We start from the raw sequence: 17,247 nt of genomic DNA, 5'->3' as shown, positions 1-17,247 counted from the left end.
TTTGATTTGTGAGTTACTAAAAAATTAAAAAGAAGACATAAATTTGGGAAGGGGATTTATTGAAGGGGATCCAAAAAGAGATGGAGGAGTAAAATGGGGGATAGTGGATATGATATTTCATTATATGCATAGTTTTTTCTTTAAAGATGATGCATGTGTGACAAAGTAATTTCTAAAGATTATCCAAAGGTATTTTACAGTTTGGGATAATATGTTACTAATATGTAAGACTAATTTGGAGGAGAATCCTCTCTTCTCAGTAGAATTGGGAGCCATTTATATTATTCATTTTCTGTTTGCCAAGTTAAGACCTTTGAACAGCTTCAAGAAAGGATGCAGTATGGAAAAGACCTTTGGGTTGTGATGAGTCATTGCTATTGGGTAGTCATCAGGTCTAGGTTCAGACTCCACAGTGAGTAAACTTTACCTTGGAGGATCTGTAGCTCTTCAGTTTTAGACAAAGGGCTTTCTAACTTCTGGTTTCAACAGAGAAAAGATATGATTTTCAGTCCAAGAGAAATTGGACTGAAATTTTATCTCCCCACTACTCCCTCTGTGACTGACAGAGAGGCTGGCTCTTGAGCAAGCATACTAACAGTCAGGACTAACGAACTAAAGGTAATGGCTTATTTCTAACATAGTTTGACAATCTTTTTGGTCTGCTTCCATTCAGAAATAACAGATTTTTTGTGCTTATGATTATCTTATAGTAAACTCAACAGACAGGGAAACTGCAGAGTAAAAAGAGGGTGTACTGCTTCTCAGCTTTCTTTCCTGGATTGGCGGCTTAGAACACATAATTCCTAATCTTAAGGCCCATATGTCTTCAGTTTGGAGAGGAAGTAAACATTCCCCATATGTTTTCAAGGCCATCTCCCATTATCTAGACCACAGTTGCCTGTGGCACTTGGATCCCCTTTTCAGCTTTTTACTTGGATATTTTAGTTCTGAAATTATATTAGTGACCCTCAGGACAATACATCTCACAGATGAGTTTAGTTTGTGTCTTTTATTTTATTTTTATAAATTTAAGTCAAGATATAATTGAAAATATATATTACAATATAAATTTTAGAACCTCTTAAAATAAACTGGAACCCAGTAAAGACTTCCCCCTTTTTAAGATACGTTTTTTTCAGTTACCTGTAAACTCAGTGATCTTAATATGTTCCTGACTTGAAAATCAAATGCTGTGTGCTTTTTATTGTCATGTGAATGTTTGTAGAAAAAAACCTACATATCTGAACCTGCACCCTAGCCATGTGGGTGCTAGATGGAGCACTTGGGTGTTAGGCTTACATCTGTTCTCATTTTTCTTTTCTCTTACCTTCCAATCCTTATAGATGCTTGAATTTGATATCCCTTTCAGAATCATGGACTTGGAAGAAAGAATTCAGGCACCAAACTCTACCTACAATTCCTTTACAATACTGAATTTTTCAGCTATCATTTTAACAAAACGACAGTCTTGTTTAAGCTCTACTTCTCTTACAATACCTTCTCACTGTCTTCTGTCCTCTCACAGATTTCCAATGCACATCAGAAAGATGTCAAAAGGACACCTCAGCTTTCCTATCTAATCCAGACTCAACTTCCTGAAATGACATGACTTCACATTTGAATATAAAGCCCAGAAAAGGCAAAATAGGGAGAGGGTGTTAAAAATGTGTTACTACAAATGACATGGCATGAAAATGCACCTTTATTGAGGCTGACAGCATTAGAAAGTTTGGAGCACGCTATTTACAGGGAGACATCTGGAAGCATGTATTTCTGAAGTATCAGAAGTTTGGTCCTTGTGGGGAAAATGTGAAGGTTCTCTGCAGACCTCTGTTCTACAGTGTCCACCAAAATCAGCTCTTTTCAAGATGCTCCCTGGAGACAGGTACACCCAGCAGGTGCCAATGCCCAAGCATGCTTGACCGACTCATTCCCAAGGAACACTTACATTCCTTAGCTACTTTTGAACCATTGGGCAAGATAGAGGACCAGACTTTAGGCAACTTTTACATACTGACCTTCTGGGGCCCAAGAAGAGTGAGCTCTTCCCAGCCCGTTAGAGGCAATAACTGGTTTCAGGTGCTTCAAGTCTTTTGTCTCCTGGAAATAAATAGTTTTTCAAAATCAATTAAAGGGACATAAATCTGATAGTCCATTAGACGATAAAAATGTCAGTTATTCCCAAAGGTTCATGACCCAGAAGAGCATTGGTAAAGATAGCAACCACCACCCACCACACAAAGTAACTACAGGATATAAAAGTCATTGTTATTGGATAAATCTGTAAAATGGTGCAGCGTGAGAGCTGAGATTTGGGGTGTGGGTTCAGATCTGGTGCCATTTTGCATCCACTGAGTTTCTGACTCTTGGGGAACAGGCTTACAGAGGTGTGTTTCCCACTGGGGTTGAGTTTGCATCTCTGAGCGACTCTTGCTTCTGAGGTGGCTTTCTCCTTCACAGTAGGTGACACAGCAGCGACATGCTGCCGAGGACTTTCCTCGGTGTTTAGACATTGTGCCTTGGGCTGCGAGTGCACCAGACACCCCTTCTGAGCTCCGGAGTTCTGGGGGTTCTTTCAAACGGCTTCTCCTCTGAACATGATCCAGACTGATGTCGGACTGAGAAGAGCAGCTCTCATTCCAGCCAGAGCTGGCGCTCAGACTTCTTAGCGGAAGGGCCAGCCGTAAGGCCTTCCAGAACTTAGAGCCAGAATGTTTGGACTTTTCTCCCTTCCAGCTCACAAAGGACACAGACTCCTTCAGCTGCAGGATGCCTGGATGTGGGCGCTCAAGGGGGCGGTACTCCACCACAATGAGCTTGGTGGCAATGGAGTTCTGGCACATGACACCCAGCTTAAACTCCAGCATACTGATGCTTTTTTCTGTCACATAGTCTGGGCTCAGCACAACGATCATCCTTCGGCTCCTCTGAATGAAATCAAACACGGCTTCCACCGTATCTACAGGAAAATGGAAAGACAGTATAGCAACTAGGAAAGACATTCCTATACCCAGTTCACTCCTGTCCATTCCACAAAGGACAGACATTAACAAGATTTTGAACATAGAGGATTTCAGTGCTAAATAATCTGCCCAGTCAAGAAATCCAGCAATCTCATACCATTCTACTCATAATTGGGGAGGATTTTCTACCAGGGAGAAAAAGAACCATTTGAGTTTATCTCCACCCCACAGCAACATCTCTCCCACTCCAGTAGTTCTCTCTCTCTCTCTCTCTTTTTTTTTTTTAAAGCCTTCTCTTACCAGGAAAACAAGAAATGGAAATTATATGAACTGTCTCTACAAGCAGCTGACTTTGTTTCTTCTCATAAATTATTTCTTGTTTGAAATGTTCCTCTCCATAAGGCTTCTCTGGAGGTTTTAGATGAGATAGCTTCAAATGTTAAAGTATTTGGCAGCTATTGGGATGTTACTGTGTTTTCTTCTTACCTCTACATTAATGACTAGGATTTTTCTCTGATCTCATACAAGACATAATTTTAAGAACACTTGCCTTTTATCATTTCTTTGAATAATAGTTAATTTATATATGTGTCTTCTAGAACAATATTTTGAATAGCAATAAACATAATAGTCTAAAACATTTGATCAGCAAAGTGCAGGAGGAATCACCACTTCACATTTTTGAACTGGGTACTTAACATTTTTGAACACAGAATTGGCCTCTCTCAATGAAGATTTTCTTTCTTCCTCCTTTCCTCCATCAATCTTTCCCTCCCTTCCTTCCTTCCTTCCTTCCTTCCTTCCTTCCTTCCTTCCTTCCTTCCTTCCTTCCTCTCTCTTTCTTTCATGCAATAAGTGGCTTAAAAGTCAGAGGAAAAAGCCTCCATAGTGATTAAGAACCAAACAATTAATTAAGATTTCTTGCAAAGTAGTACATTCTAATGGTTGTGGAGGGAGATGTAGACAGGTCCCAGGGAAAATTCTTCAAACTTAATGGAATATTTAATCCATTGTGAGATGCAGAATTTAGACAATGTTTTTAACAAAAAGGAATCCCACATGTGTAACTTTTAGTGACACACAATTTTGAAAACACATGTCAGCCAACACTGAGGGTGTCTCAGCATTTTTCAGCCTGTGGAGACACACAGAGAGTTTGTAGGGAATTTGTTTATGAACTTGACAAGAATGAGGAAGCTAGGATCCTTCCCAGACTGATGATTTCTAATGAGTGATTTGACATGAATTTGTAGGAAAATTGGAATTTTTGTTTCAATGTTGAAAGATAAATTTACATTTTCAGTTCTTTTCAAAAGTGCATGTGCATATGTGTACATGTGCCTCACATAGAAAATATATGCAGTCAAATTCTACTAGTATGTGTAACCATCTCAGAATGGTTACTTTAGGAAAATATAAGTTTTTTCCAGTGGAGAAAGCATGAATGAAAACAGAACAGGTATCTTGGAGTTGGAGAGATTGTTTAGTGTTTATGAGCACTGGCTGTTTTTCCATAGGATTTGGGTTCAGTTCCCAGCACCCCCATGGCAATTAACAATCTTAGACTACTTGAATTCCAAGAGATCTGATGCCCTCTTCTGGCCTCCATTAGGCATTGCATACATGTCATACACTAACATACTTGGAGGCAGAATAGTCATACACATGTTTTTTTTAAAATAAACATTTCAGAATATTTTAATTGTCTTGGGATTTCTGGATTAATGCATTTTAACTAAGTTTTCAGGAAAGTGGGAGGTTTTCACTTGAAAGAAGACAATGTTCAATGCTCATCTGCATGGTGGAATCAGACACAGAGAAGGAATGGAGGTGCTTACGGGAGGGATTTGGCCTTCCTGAAGCTCCTCATTTCATTCTATAAGAGGAAATGGCTTCACTTCACAGTGCTTTTAAATACATCCCAGATTTTTAACACTTCATAGTTGAGGATGAGAATTATCAGTTTTATTCTAAAGGTTATATGAATGAATTAGGTTGTTTGTTCAGTTTGGCTCAGAGCAATGTGGTCTGACTATGGAGCAATGGGATCAGTTTTCTTCTGAAGCACTAAGTTGATTTAAAGTCATGGTTCTGATTCAGAGTTCTATAATACAATAGGAAATTCCTGCTTTTGAAAGTTGTAATATCCCTGGAATTTACAACTCATTTACAAGAAAACTAGGACTGTAATTTTTTTTGGCTAAAGAATCTCTCTCTCTCTCTCTCTCTCTCTCTCTCTCTCTCTCTCTCTCTCTCTCTCCCCACCACTTCTTTTTCCTCCTCTCTTCCATTAAAAAAAGATCACCCAATACAAAAGATGGATCTGAATTGAAATCCTACCTTTTCCATTACCTCTATTTTTATCTTAATCTCTTTGAATCTGAGTTTATTCTTCTCTAAATTGCATGTGATGAAAACAAAGGTATGAGTCTATAAAACAAATTATATGCAAATGTCTACTAGATAATAGACATATGGTCAAATTATCATTACTACATGTCTAATAGCTGCAATGCTAAAATAATATGTAGACTGATTATTTATTTAATATTATTAATTTTTGATATTAACTTTAAAATACCTTAATAAATTCATAACAAGAATAAGGTTTATATTTTCAGTGTATTTAGTTTATAATGAACTAAGAAAAATTTTCCTTCTGAAACAGTCTCCTGACCAATTGCTGAAGTTATTTTATATCATTTGGGCAGAAACAGTAATCAAGGCCAGTGAGATGACTCAGAAGGTAAGGATACCTGCAAGCTAGTTTGATTCCCTGGACCTACAGGGTGAAAGGGGAGACCTGACTCCAGCAAGTGGTCCTGTGATCTCCATTTGTACGCTGAGGCTCTTGCACACAACCCCACAGAGGCAAACAAAATTAATACATGTTAAATTTAAACAATTAAAGAAGAAATACCAAAGTAAATTAGTTGCAGAATGTGTCTTTCATACTCTGAACTTTGCTTGTGTATAGGACCTAACTGTGCACACAGCTGACTGGAGAAAATGCCTTAAGAATTCTAACAAGGCCAGATAGATTCTAACAAAATGCTCATATTGATCTTGTAATGTTCACCCATATTCACTAGGAGCTACCTTAATATTTTTAGGCGTTGAAGAAATTTACAACTAGTCATCAAATATCCAATGTGAAACATCCATGAATAAATATAATATGAATTGATCAAGTTTGTTTGTATATATCCTGTCATGAAGGATCCTGTATATCCAAAGTAGTAAATTCTATTATTGTTTTCTACATAGAAATCTGTTTCCTTGTAACTTTGGTCCATTCACCCCAACTCTACATTTTTGGGCCTGTTTTGCACTAAGAAAATTCATTAGGAAAGTTTTTGCTGATAACAAATTCAAAGCATGTTATAGAGTTTCAATAAATATTCTTTGAATAAATACATAAATAAATAGGAATATTTTGAAGCAAAAGAATTCACTATTGTTAACTCAAAAGAAATGTATTTGCAAATATTTTTCACTGCTTTATTTGGAATGTGTGAGCCAGGCTTGGTGGTGCACACCTAAAATTATTGCACTTGGGAGGCAGAGGTAGGCAAATCTCCATGTGAGAGAAGCCAGCCTGGCCTCCATAGCTAGTTCCAGGCCAGCTGGGAGACCCTGTCTAAAAAAGAAAAAAAAGAATTTGTAATAGCTTTTTTTCACTTAAATTATCATTTATTGATGTATTGCTCTAATTTCTGGATCACATTCCAAAATACTTGTCTTGGTGTTAACTGAAAACCTTAGGGTAAGTGTGGCATGTACATGACCAGACTTTGAAGCTGAAACAAAACAAATCACATTTTAAGGTTGGAAAGATGGCAAAGTGCTTAAGAGTTCTTGCTGTTCTTCCAGAGACCTGAGTCCAGTTCCCAGTACCCACCATCTGGTGGTTCACAACAGCCTGTAACTCCAGTTCCAGGGGATCTGACATCCTCTTCTAGGCTCCATGTGCACATACACATATGGGATACCTTCACACAGGCATACATACACATACAGTGTAAATAAAAATAATAAATCTTTTAAAAAACAATAAAAATAGAAATAACATGGTTTTGTTTGAAAGAAATAACTACTTCTGGTTTTTGCTTCCTGTCTGCACCTCTGTCTCAGTCTCTGCCTGTCTATCTCTCTGTTCCTATATTTCTTTCTTCACACACACACACACACACACACACACACACACACACACACACAAAACCTACCCCAGAACATTGGGCAATCCATTGTACTTGAGTAATTCTTTTACTCAAGTGCAAAGGAAATGTTCTTGATATTAAGATCACATTTGTCTTAGATTTTCCTCAGAAAGATGCTTTTATTACTATTCTAACATTTCATGCTAGTGTGGATGAGGGAAGCATCACAGAATCCCACCTCTAAATGAAGAGCTATAGACAATCAGTAAAGTTAAGGGAGAGGTGCTCATTTTTCTCCAGGGACCATTTCCCTGATAGGTTATCTAATACTAAGTTGTCAGCCCTAAACACATATACATGTGAGCATTAATAAATGGATTCAGTACATTATATCATTACGTATATATGTGTGTGTATGTGTTTATATGTATATGTAAAAACAATAATCAAAGAGGACAGGAAACAAAGGGAGTAGGGTGGGAAACGGGAGGAGTTGGTGGGGGGAGGGGGTGGAAATGATGTAAATATAGTACTCATATATGAAATTCTCAAAATAATTATAATATAATAACTTATTTCATTTATTTTTATAAGTACAATCATTCTTTTATTAGTATTTCTCAAGCCCCAACATGAAGATAAGGACATCAAACACATGCACAAAATAAAACTCAAAGGTGAAAATAAATGGTTTATTGTAAAAATATGTAAATATACAAATCAAACAAAAAATGGAAAATACAAGTGTTCATGAATAAAATAAAAAGATAGTCTTAAAGTAGTATATCCTATGGAAATAAAATGGACAATTAACAAGTGGAGTGATGTTTTTGTTTGCCAATACATAATACTCCTACTTTTTATTAGAGTCCCAGGGAATCATGTAAGATACCATACAAAAGCAAACAAAATAAATTTCATGAACTGTATAAGTAGACACTCTATATAGCATGTTTCTTTGTTAACCTGGGTTAAGAAGTTCCTTTTATCATAAATCTAAAATCAATGAATATTTCTTCCTAAGAGTCATGATTTTTTCTGGTTTTCCAAAATTTAAGTATGTGATTCCTTTGCCCTCAGATGTCCTGTACTGGGCATCTTCTAGAACACAAACAAGAATCTTTAAGTTCTCTTACAATGAAATATTACATGGATTTGATACGCTTTATATTATAGCACTGGGTTAAGCTAAGTGTAAAAGGGGAATATAAATAGGAAAAAAATCAAGACGTTTCTAAGGGCATATGACAGCAGTTGGGAGGAAAACATATAGAATACAACAGTGCAAAAGGAATGCAGTATAGGAAGGGAACGGCTGGCTCTCAGGTGAGAATCCTGGCCACAACTTCCCTAAAGATCAGTCAGGATGGATATTTGAAGCTTAACTGCAGTCAGCTTTCCTCTGGCACAGTGATTAAAGGATTAGAACTGGAAATGATAGCTTATTTGAAATAACAACAAAAAAAATTATTGCATTTAAAAATGTTTGATCCAATAGTGACTCCACAGTTTTGTAGTCAAGAATTCATGGGGGAACCCCTTTTAAATTTAAAATAATCAATAGCTCTTACACAGAGAAATGATTTATTATAGACTTCAATACTTATGGACACTTAAATGTAGGAGGCAGTTTTAGAATTGCTTGTTAAAATTCATACTTCGTGGATAAAGACTTCCTTAAATTATGAGTTATGTTTTGTAGGATGCTTAGACTTATTTTTAGCTGTAATTATTTCCCCTATCATTCAACAGTGTCCACAGAGCTGAGCACTGAAATGAACAGTTTAGTCTCTAAACTGTTAACAGCAGATGACTGACTACTGTTGAACAGTGAATATGTAAATTCTGTACAGAAGAGATTCCAATGCAGCCCAGATAAACTCTAGGAACAATACGATATGTATTATAATTCAGGGTAGGAGGGCAAGAACTATGACAACTGTGACTCAGCTGTGAATTCACAAGTCAAACACTAATGGGATGAAAACACCAACACAAAACCATTATACTATAATCATAGTTTTAAAACTGGACAAGAATTCTACTAGTTTGTAATACTATACAAATGGCTATTTAAATATGTCAATGTGTGTATATGTATAGCCCCAAATAAAAACACATAGTTTATGGCCACATGGATATACATACACACATATATTTAATTTGTGGTACATATATATGCACACATATATTTGGAGATTATGGACATGTGTACATATATACACATATACATATACATATACATATATACACTAGATGTAGTACTGATACTGGCCACACTAAACATAAATGTACTTAGTTTTCACTTTTGTAATGATGAGCAGTAAAATTTTGCTTAAAACTATCAAAACCCAGTTTCACCTGCAGCGACCTTTAGGGTAATTCATTTTAAATAAAGTGTTACACATATTCATGAATTAATTATGGGAAATATTAATTCTTTTAGAGTAATAATGCTAAAAGCAGTTCCTAAAATTACTACTGCCAAATTCCACTTCATAATGAAGAGGTGTGAACCAGTGAAGTATAGTCACATTAGCAAAAGTGGGATTAAAAGACAAATTGCATGCAAGCATCTAATTCTGTGCTCTTCTAGCATGTCATTATGCCCTAAAAGCACTCTGCTGTTTTCTCTCTCCATTAGCACCATTAGAAGCTTCATCTCAGACTGAACCAAGTGAGGAGCCACCTGAAAAGTCTAAAAGATAAAAGTAGATAGGGAGAGGGTGGGATAAGATGGATCTATGTGTAGACAGTCAGGAAGTTACTGTGATAAAAATGATGCCTTTTTCAAGTTTATAAATGTAATATCTATTACCTGAGATGAGGGCAAATGTTTTTTAGTAAGAGGAACACAGCATGCCCTTTAAATCAGTCATGAGGAAGAGCTGAGGTTTGACTGCTAGTCTTGCTGAGGTGGAGGAGTCAACAAACAAGCAAAGGAGTGAATTGTCCTCAGCTAGAACAAGTTTAGGCCCTGATTATCTGTTTAATGAATGGCTGAAAATAAAATAAAAGGAAAACTCTACCGAGAAATAATATTGTCATCAGGGAGCATATCTTAAGTTGGCTCTTAGGTCTATGGGCAAAGCTACTCCATAATGTTGAGATTTTACAAGCAGATTGAGATAGAGGGAAGAACGAGGATGGAGAATACATCATACATATCTTTACTTGTAAAGACCATAATGACATTGGAACTGGTGACAGACTGTTGACAGCATCACTCAAGCCCTTAGTACTGCCTGAGAAGCAGGACTGGCATGCATACAGTAGCTGGGATATAGCCCTGCATCTAGAAGGCCTAGACGGACTTCTTTTTGTCAGTGCAGCCACAGGCTGGGAGTGAAGAAGGGGGCTCTATCCCAAGAGCACCCTCTGTGTGTTCTCCCTTAGGTTTCCCTTTCAAATGTTTTTCAGTGAGGAATAGGAGAGACCCTGCTTGTCACTGCTAGACCACCTGGGACTTTTCTTCACTGGCATGGCCACCTGCAGCTGCTTCCAGAACCTGCCCTGTGGGTACTTGGATTTCTCCCCTTTCCATTTAATGACCGTGAGCACCGTCTTAGCCCTCTTCAGTTCTTTCACCTTCGTGTCCTTCACAGCTTTGTACTGTACTAAAATGACGTTGATGTTGCCCCGAGAGGCCATATTTTCTAGGCCAGCCTTTAGCTCCAGGAGGGCTTGTGTTCCCTGGAGCACGTAGTTGGGGCTTAGGACAACCAGGAGGCGTCTGCTTTTCTGAATGAAGCTCAAGGTCTCATCTGTGACAACTGGGAAAGAAAACACCATGGGGATTAGTGTTGGCCAGGAACTATCCAAAAGACAGTGCTTGGGGAGCAAAGGTAGGGAGCTTTGGACGGAAGCCTGAGAATCAAGACTGTAACACTTTTATCAACTATACATTGAATAATTTTGTCTTTAACCCAACTGGAACTGTATGTTCATGTCTTGTTCCAAAATCAGTTCTGAACAATCTGAAGCCCAAACACAATCTATTTCACCTCAGTCTTCAAAAGCATTAGTTGTGCCACATGGAATAGGTATGTTATAATGAAATCAGTTTCTTCAAACAATATCGTGGTCTAACCAGGTTAGCTTCCCCAAAGATGCCCATGTAAAAATTATCTAGTATGAAAAGCATTTAATAAATGCACTACAGAATCCATGTCACCCAATTTCACTTTCTGCTGGTCAAGTACAAGAAAACCTCACCTTGCACATGGGCCATACTTTCCTGCCTCCAACTGATGTCATTGTGTCCTTGGGTTAGGAACTTAAATAAAAAATGTAGCCAATCAAGAGGCATTTTGGCTATCAAGAGATTCCCACTTAGCCTCCCTACTTCCCTGTGCTTTGGAGATGAAACTAGTTTCTGGATCTTTCTCCTTAAACTCAAGACTATCACTAGGGAGTCCTGCATCCCAGCAGCCATGTCTGCTTTAACCTGTAAATGTGTTTTCTCGAGTCAAAGAAGGCAGGAAAATGGAAATGAAGTCTAATTTTATTCTGTTGTCAAAGGTTCTGATTAATTCCTGCCACTAAATTCTTAGGTCTAATCTATCTCTTCCCAGATGCTCAGGGAGAACTACATAATCCTTCACCTGAAGCAGAGATAGCTGCCAGCTTCAGGTAATACACTGGAGCTGTGGAAACCTGTATCACAGCCTGCCACGCTCCCCTCAGCAGTCGTTTTGAACCTTAATCTTCACAGGTACAGAAGTAACAGGGAAAGACTTGCCAATTAAAATCTAATGTGAGCAGCCTGGAGGAGAATCCAAGAATGGGTGCATGTCTGTTCCAGGCATTTCCACTGGCGGCTGACCACATACAGAAGCAGGGAGAGGAGAAACAGAGGCAAGGAAACCTGAAGAGGAGTGATGGAAGAATCCAAATGGATATAAGACCTACCATTAAAAGCAAATGCAAGAGTAACTGTGCATAGCTGGAGTTCTTCAAAGAAATATCAGCCCCTGGTGGACAGTCTTACCCAGATGTATACTGTGTATCTTTAATCACTTTTCACATAATAGATAAGATATTCTGATTGCCTATGTGAATGAATAGATACTTGACTGATATGGGTGAATTAAGTATTAAAATGAGTCAAATCTTTCCTTTAACTATGCAAATCATCATTTCATGACAAAATGACACTAAAGGAGATATTCTCTCTATATGAGCTTTGAGTGATGCCTAGGGAGATAAAACAACAGATGAACTAACTCAAAATGAAAATTATGTATAATCTATGTCTCAATTATCAACATATTTAAAAATCATACTAACGATGGTTAATGTGAATGATATTCCAAGGAAGAAACTAACATTGTCATGCTCCAGATTAGAGGCAGGAGGTTAATTTCAAAGATGAGACATTCACAGGAGATTGATCACTTGATACTATGTGTCTAAAACACCCCAATGAACTATGACTTTGTGTGCTACTATTTGTACTTAAAAGTGAAGGCATGCTTTTATTTTAAAAATATTCAGCAACTGGCACTTTTCTTCTTAAAACCTACTAGAATTAAATGGCCTTGTAAATTTTAAAATTATAAATCCAATAAATGTATATAGTGATAAAAAAGAAACAGACCAATGAAAATGGGGATTAGAGTCACACTAACTGCTAGAAAATAAGAAGGAGGGAAAGTGAAGGCAAAGTGGAATTATGTATTATTAGTATCTAAAGAAACAGTCAAAGCCTTTTCTGCAACTCAGTTTTAGTTAAATTGAATAAACCTCAGTCTTTGAAAAGAAACATTTTCTAAACTCAATCATTGAAAGAAAGAAAGAAAGAAAGAAAGAAAGAAAGAAAGAAAGAAAGAAAGAAAGAAAGAAAGAGAAAGAAAGCAACAACAAAACCCCCCAAAGCAAAAATAACCTGTGGGCAAACTACTACTGATCAGTCTAAAACTTCTAAAGATGAACAGACGTTCAAAGTGTGGCATCTGCACTCTGATCCACTGTGTGTGCCCATATTTTTCTTATTTGGAGTTCTTGAAGATTACAAGGGAATATTTAATAGCATAAACTGAGTTGAGCTGAATACATATTACAATGTAGCTATATTTCTAGAGCTGTCACCTTTACTTCAAAGAATTAGACATTAAAAATCCAAAGACCAATACAGATCAATCATCTCATGCATGTTTGACAACTCAGAATCCCCTTTGCCTTTCAGGGTAGCATCAGTGCTCCTTGGATATACCTACTTCCCCCAGGCAGACTGTCTCGGTCAAAGATGCACAGCTTGTATCCAAATTCATTCTCCAAAACTCCACGGAGTGTCAGTAGCACAAACTCCTCTTCTTCGGCATTTCTTGCATAGGAAACATAAATGTCATACTCCTTTCCATCTAGTGTAGGAACACAGAACAAATTAGAATTTATCAAACTGTTATTTTACTGGAATCTAACTTATAAGTATCAGAAATTTCCATTTTCTTCATGTGTGGATGATTGGACAGACTCCAGTGTGATTTTTTTTTTCTGGTATCCAGGAAAATGGCTATAGGAGTTGAGTCAGCAGTAGCCAAAGACTGAGGCTGACATATCCAACTGTGAATGAACAGATCAAGGATAGAGGCCACAGGAGCCAACAGTTAATGCCAGGCAGAAAATTTCTACTCCCTTTTCTAGAAAACTACTTGTTAATACATTAGAATTCTAAATTGATCAAGATTTGTTGAAGCTGCCTAAATTATACATGAAAAGAACTAGAATTAAATTATGTTTAGATTCAATACATTGATTTTTCCTAAATTTTCTTAATTATATTCATGAGCCATTAAAAATATGGATTATGTGCTGCTTCCAAAAAGCCTATTGAATTAGAATCCTCATGGAATGGCTTGTTTGGTTGTTTTTTCCTCAGTGTATGTCTCATTCATATTGCCAAGAAAATTTCAGCTAGGAATAATACACGTTCCAATGTATAGATATTTTTGAATAGTAAGAGCTGAAATAATAAGATCATTTTGTTATTGCTGTTGTTGTTTTAAGACAGGGTCTCCCTGGAGCCCCCACTGGTCTGAAGCTCATTGTATAGATCAGGCTAGCCTCCATCTCACAGAGCTCTGCCTGCCTGTGCCTCTGGAGGGCTGGGACCAAACGCATGTGCCACCACGCACAAATCAAAAAGACAAACTTTAATGCACAAATGAATCACTTGGCAGTACTGTTAAAGTGGTTGGGTCCAGATGAGAGGGCTTTAAAAGTCTCCATCTAATGAGCTTTGGGATGCTGCTGCTGCTACATGGGCATTCCCCTTGAGTGCAGGGTGTGAACCTACATGATGGACATGGTGGCATATCTGTAAGACCAGCACTCAGGATTGAGGTCAGCCTGTATATATAACGAGACTCTGTGTTAAAACACAAAAGACAAAACAAAGCAAAACAAGAGTGTGAACTTGCAACTGTCCTGTCTCATAGCCAAGAATCACATGCCTGTTGGCCATTTGAATGCAGCTGTCCTGAACAGAGATGTGCTATGACTACAAAGTACCAGTCTGAATTTTCAGCATGTTCAGGTCCCAAAAGACTTCAAAATAGCTCATTAACATTTTAATATCAATTTCATGATGAAATAACAATATGAGACTCTTGAGTCAAATCTTAATTTTCATTTGTGTCTTTTTAACTACTAGAAAAGATTTAAATTTCATACACATTACATTTTCTCTATAGAGAGTGCTAATGTAGATTAAGTCATATATTACTATCAGAAAGTAGTGTGTTCCACTACACATGGAAAAGATTTTAATAGTAAGAGCTGAAATAAAAGATAGCCAGATTAAATACTCCAGTTAATGCAGCCTTTATCAAGAGAATGTGCTTTCTAAAGATGGCAATAGAAGAGATTTACATTAAACTTGCATTACTTACCAAGAATTGTTTCATCTGTTCCAAAATGAGCCCGGTAAAAGAGGACCATCTCCAGCCAGTACACATGGTAAACCACAATGAGAATCACGACTAGAAAGACGGTGGCTCCAAAACCACACGCCAGTTCCACTGTGTATCTTGGAGGTATGACTGGAGTCAATAACAAAACAACACCGATAATAAATTTCTACATAATGATCACATGGCTCAGTGTCTTGCTAATAGCAGGGTAAACGCAGCAGCTAAATTAGACAGTTAACACACACACATGTTAACAAGCAGAAACATAATATAGTTTAGTCATTATTTATTTAGTGTTTGTATTTTTTAGACAGGGTCTCCCTGTAGCTCCAGATGACCTGGAACATGATATGTAGATCAGGCTGGGCTCCATCTCAAAGAGGTCCTGCCTGCCTTTGCCTCCCAAGTGCTGGAACTAAATGCATGTGCAACTGCACCTAGCTTAGGCATTACTTTTTAACAATAGATTGCATATTCTTTATTTTTGGTTTTGACTCCTGGCATAGAAAGTATTTAAAGTATTTTAAACTATTGAATCATTTGAATACAATCTGATGATACACAAATTAAAATATGATGTAGTATAGGGAAGGATTTAGAAGGCTATCAAATTCAGCTCAACACAGGATCCAGTGCATACCAGGTAAGTGCTCTACCACTGAGCTACATCCCCAGCACCCAAAATATTTACTTGAAATAGTTGAGTGGGTCTTGCTATGTAGCTCAAACTCACAATCTCCCCATACTGGCCTTCAGAGTACTGAAATGACAGAATGTGCCACCATTCCATGTTCAAAAGTAGTTTCAAAAATGTCATTGAATCCTGGGATTGACCATCCTTGTTTTCCCAAGAAACCTTCCAGAAAGGGTCCATTATCTGATGAGATGACTTGAAAAATAATATTAATGTGTCTATTAATTTTGATTAATCATATTATCTAATATCAATATTGGGGAATTTGATTCCTTTGTTTGAATTAAAAAAAGGCTTCAAAAACAGTCTTTCATTGTTAGAAACAGAGGAGTCTACCATGTGCCAAGTGCTGTTTGTGTCTCATGTCTCCCATGTCAGAGTTCTATGACTCCAAAGCTCATATTTTCTGAGACTGGACATATTTCCTCACTATCTACTTATTTTTTGTGTTGTGGACATCATCATAGGTTTTATGGACATATGGAAATAGAGTGATACAATTTATAGTTCATTACAAACCAGGTATTCACTCAGTAACACTGTAAACAAACCCTACTGTTCTAAACAGGTCCTCAACCTGTCTCATTTACACTGTCCTTGTCTCAAAGCATCAAGAAAAATAAACATCAGGTTCATGTTCATGATATGACTTCTGGCCAGAGACTGTCTCTTTCCTTATATTAGTTTCAAATTCATTTGTAAACGTCTTTATTTTACATAAATTTTCAGACAATAAAACTGCATGAGCTATAACTGTAAAAATTTCTAGTTATTTTATTCTACCGATTGTAACAAACTATGATTTGCCAAAAGACCTGCTTCCCCACTCCCCTTTCCCAATTCTCTAAATTGGAGGTAAACGACACCTCCATGGCCTTCCAGGGAAAAACTCTCTGTTTGTCCACAATTTCCCTAAGACACCTTGCCTATGTCAATGGGCATTTCCAGAAATAGCACTTTACAGGTCCAGGATAGTAAAAGAAGCTTGGTGCTACACTCTACAGCAGAAATTTCAATTGGTTGTGATGTTCGGTTCTGACAACACAGCTGCAGACTTTGAGGCAGGAACAGAACATTTGCTGAGTATGAAGCAGTGGTTGGCGCTGATTAGTTTGATAATTACTTTTCAGTAATCTGCTATTGGCCAGAAGCTCTGGGGGATATGACAATGACAAAGACAGGAAGGCCCTCTGCACTTTTAACACTAATAGTCTAACACAGAGAATTAAAGAAATAAGGAACAAAGCAAGTCAATTTTAAAGTGCTACTGACAGGCTGGATTTCAAAGTGCTGGAAGGTGCTATGCATACTACTCGGTGAGGAAAGTAATCATCAATGGGTTTTTAAAAAGAAAAAAAGGACCCAAATTGGGCAGGTAGAGAAAGGGGTTTGGATCTTGGAGGAGTAGGGGAGGGAGAATGAACTTAAGCAGATTATATTATATGAAATCCTCAAAGAATTAATAAAAATGAGAAAACAAAAGAAAAAAATGTTACTGATATTTTTAAAAAATGGAT

At 37.3% G+C, this 17,247-nt stretch overlaps 1 protein-coding gene across 8 annotated transcripts in view; it reads right to left on the bottom strand.

Annotated features, from left to right (window-relative positions):
* Positions 1-2,246: 2,246 nt before the first annotated feature.
* The window catches only part of Il1rap (interleukin 1 receptor accessory protein), a 152,009-nt gene continuing 137,008 nt past the window's right edge, over positions 2,247-17,247 (bottom strand). For 7 of the 8 annotated variants that reach the window (XM_029566759.1, XM_029566755.1, XM_029566757.1 and 4 more), the window contains 3 exons: positions 15,016-15,165; positions 13,342-13,485; positions 7,802-10,896 (listed from right to left, as the gene is read on the bottom strand). In XM_029566759.1, coding sequence (XP_029422619.1) covers positions 10,529-10,896; positions 13,342-13,485; positions 15,016-15,165 — 662 coding nt within the window. In that variant the 3' untranslated portion in view covers positions 7,802-10,528. Of the gene's footprint in view, positions 2,960-7,801; positions 10,897-13,341; positions 13,486-15,015; positions 15,166-17,247 lie in introns of those variants that run through there. The other variant, XM_029566761.1, reaches the window with a different exon arrangement.

Source organism: Nannospalax galili, unplaced genomic scaffold (genome assembly GCF_000622305.1).
Source record: "Nannospalax galili isolate Female #2095 unplaced genomic scaffold, S.galili_v1.0 scaffold559, whole genome shotgun sequence".
In the NCBI taxonomy this organism is placed as follows: Eukaryota; Metazoa; Chordata; class Mammalia; order Rodentia; family Spalacidae; genus Nannospalax; species Nannospalax galili.
This window is presented reverse-complemented; position numbering and strand designations above follow the sequence as displayed.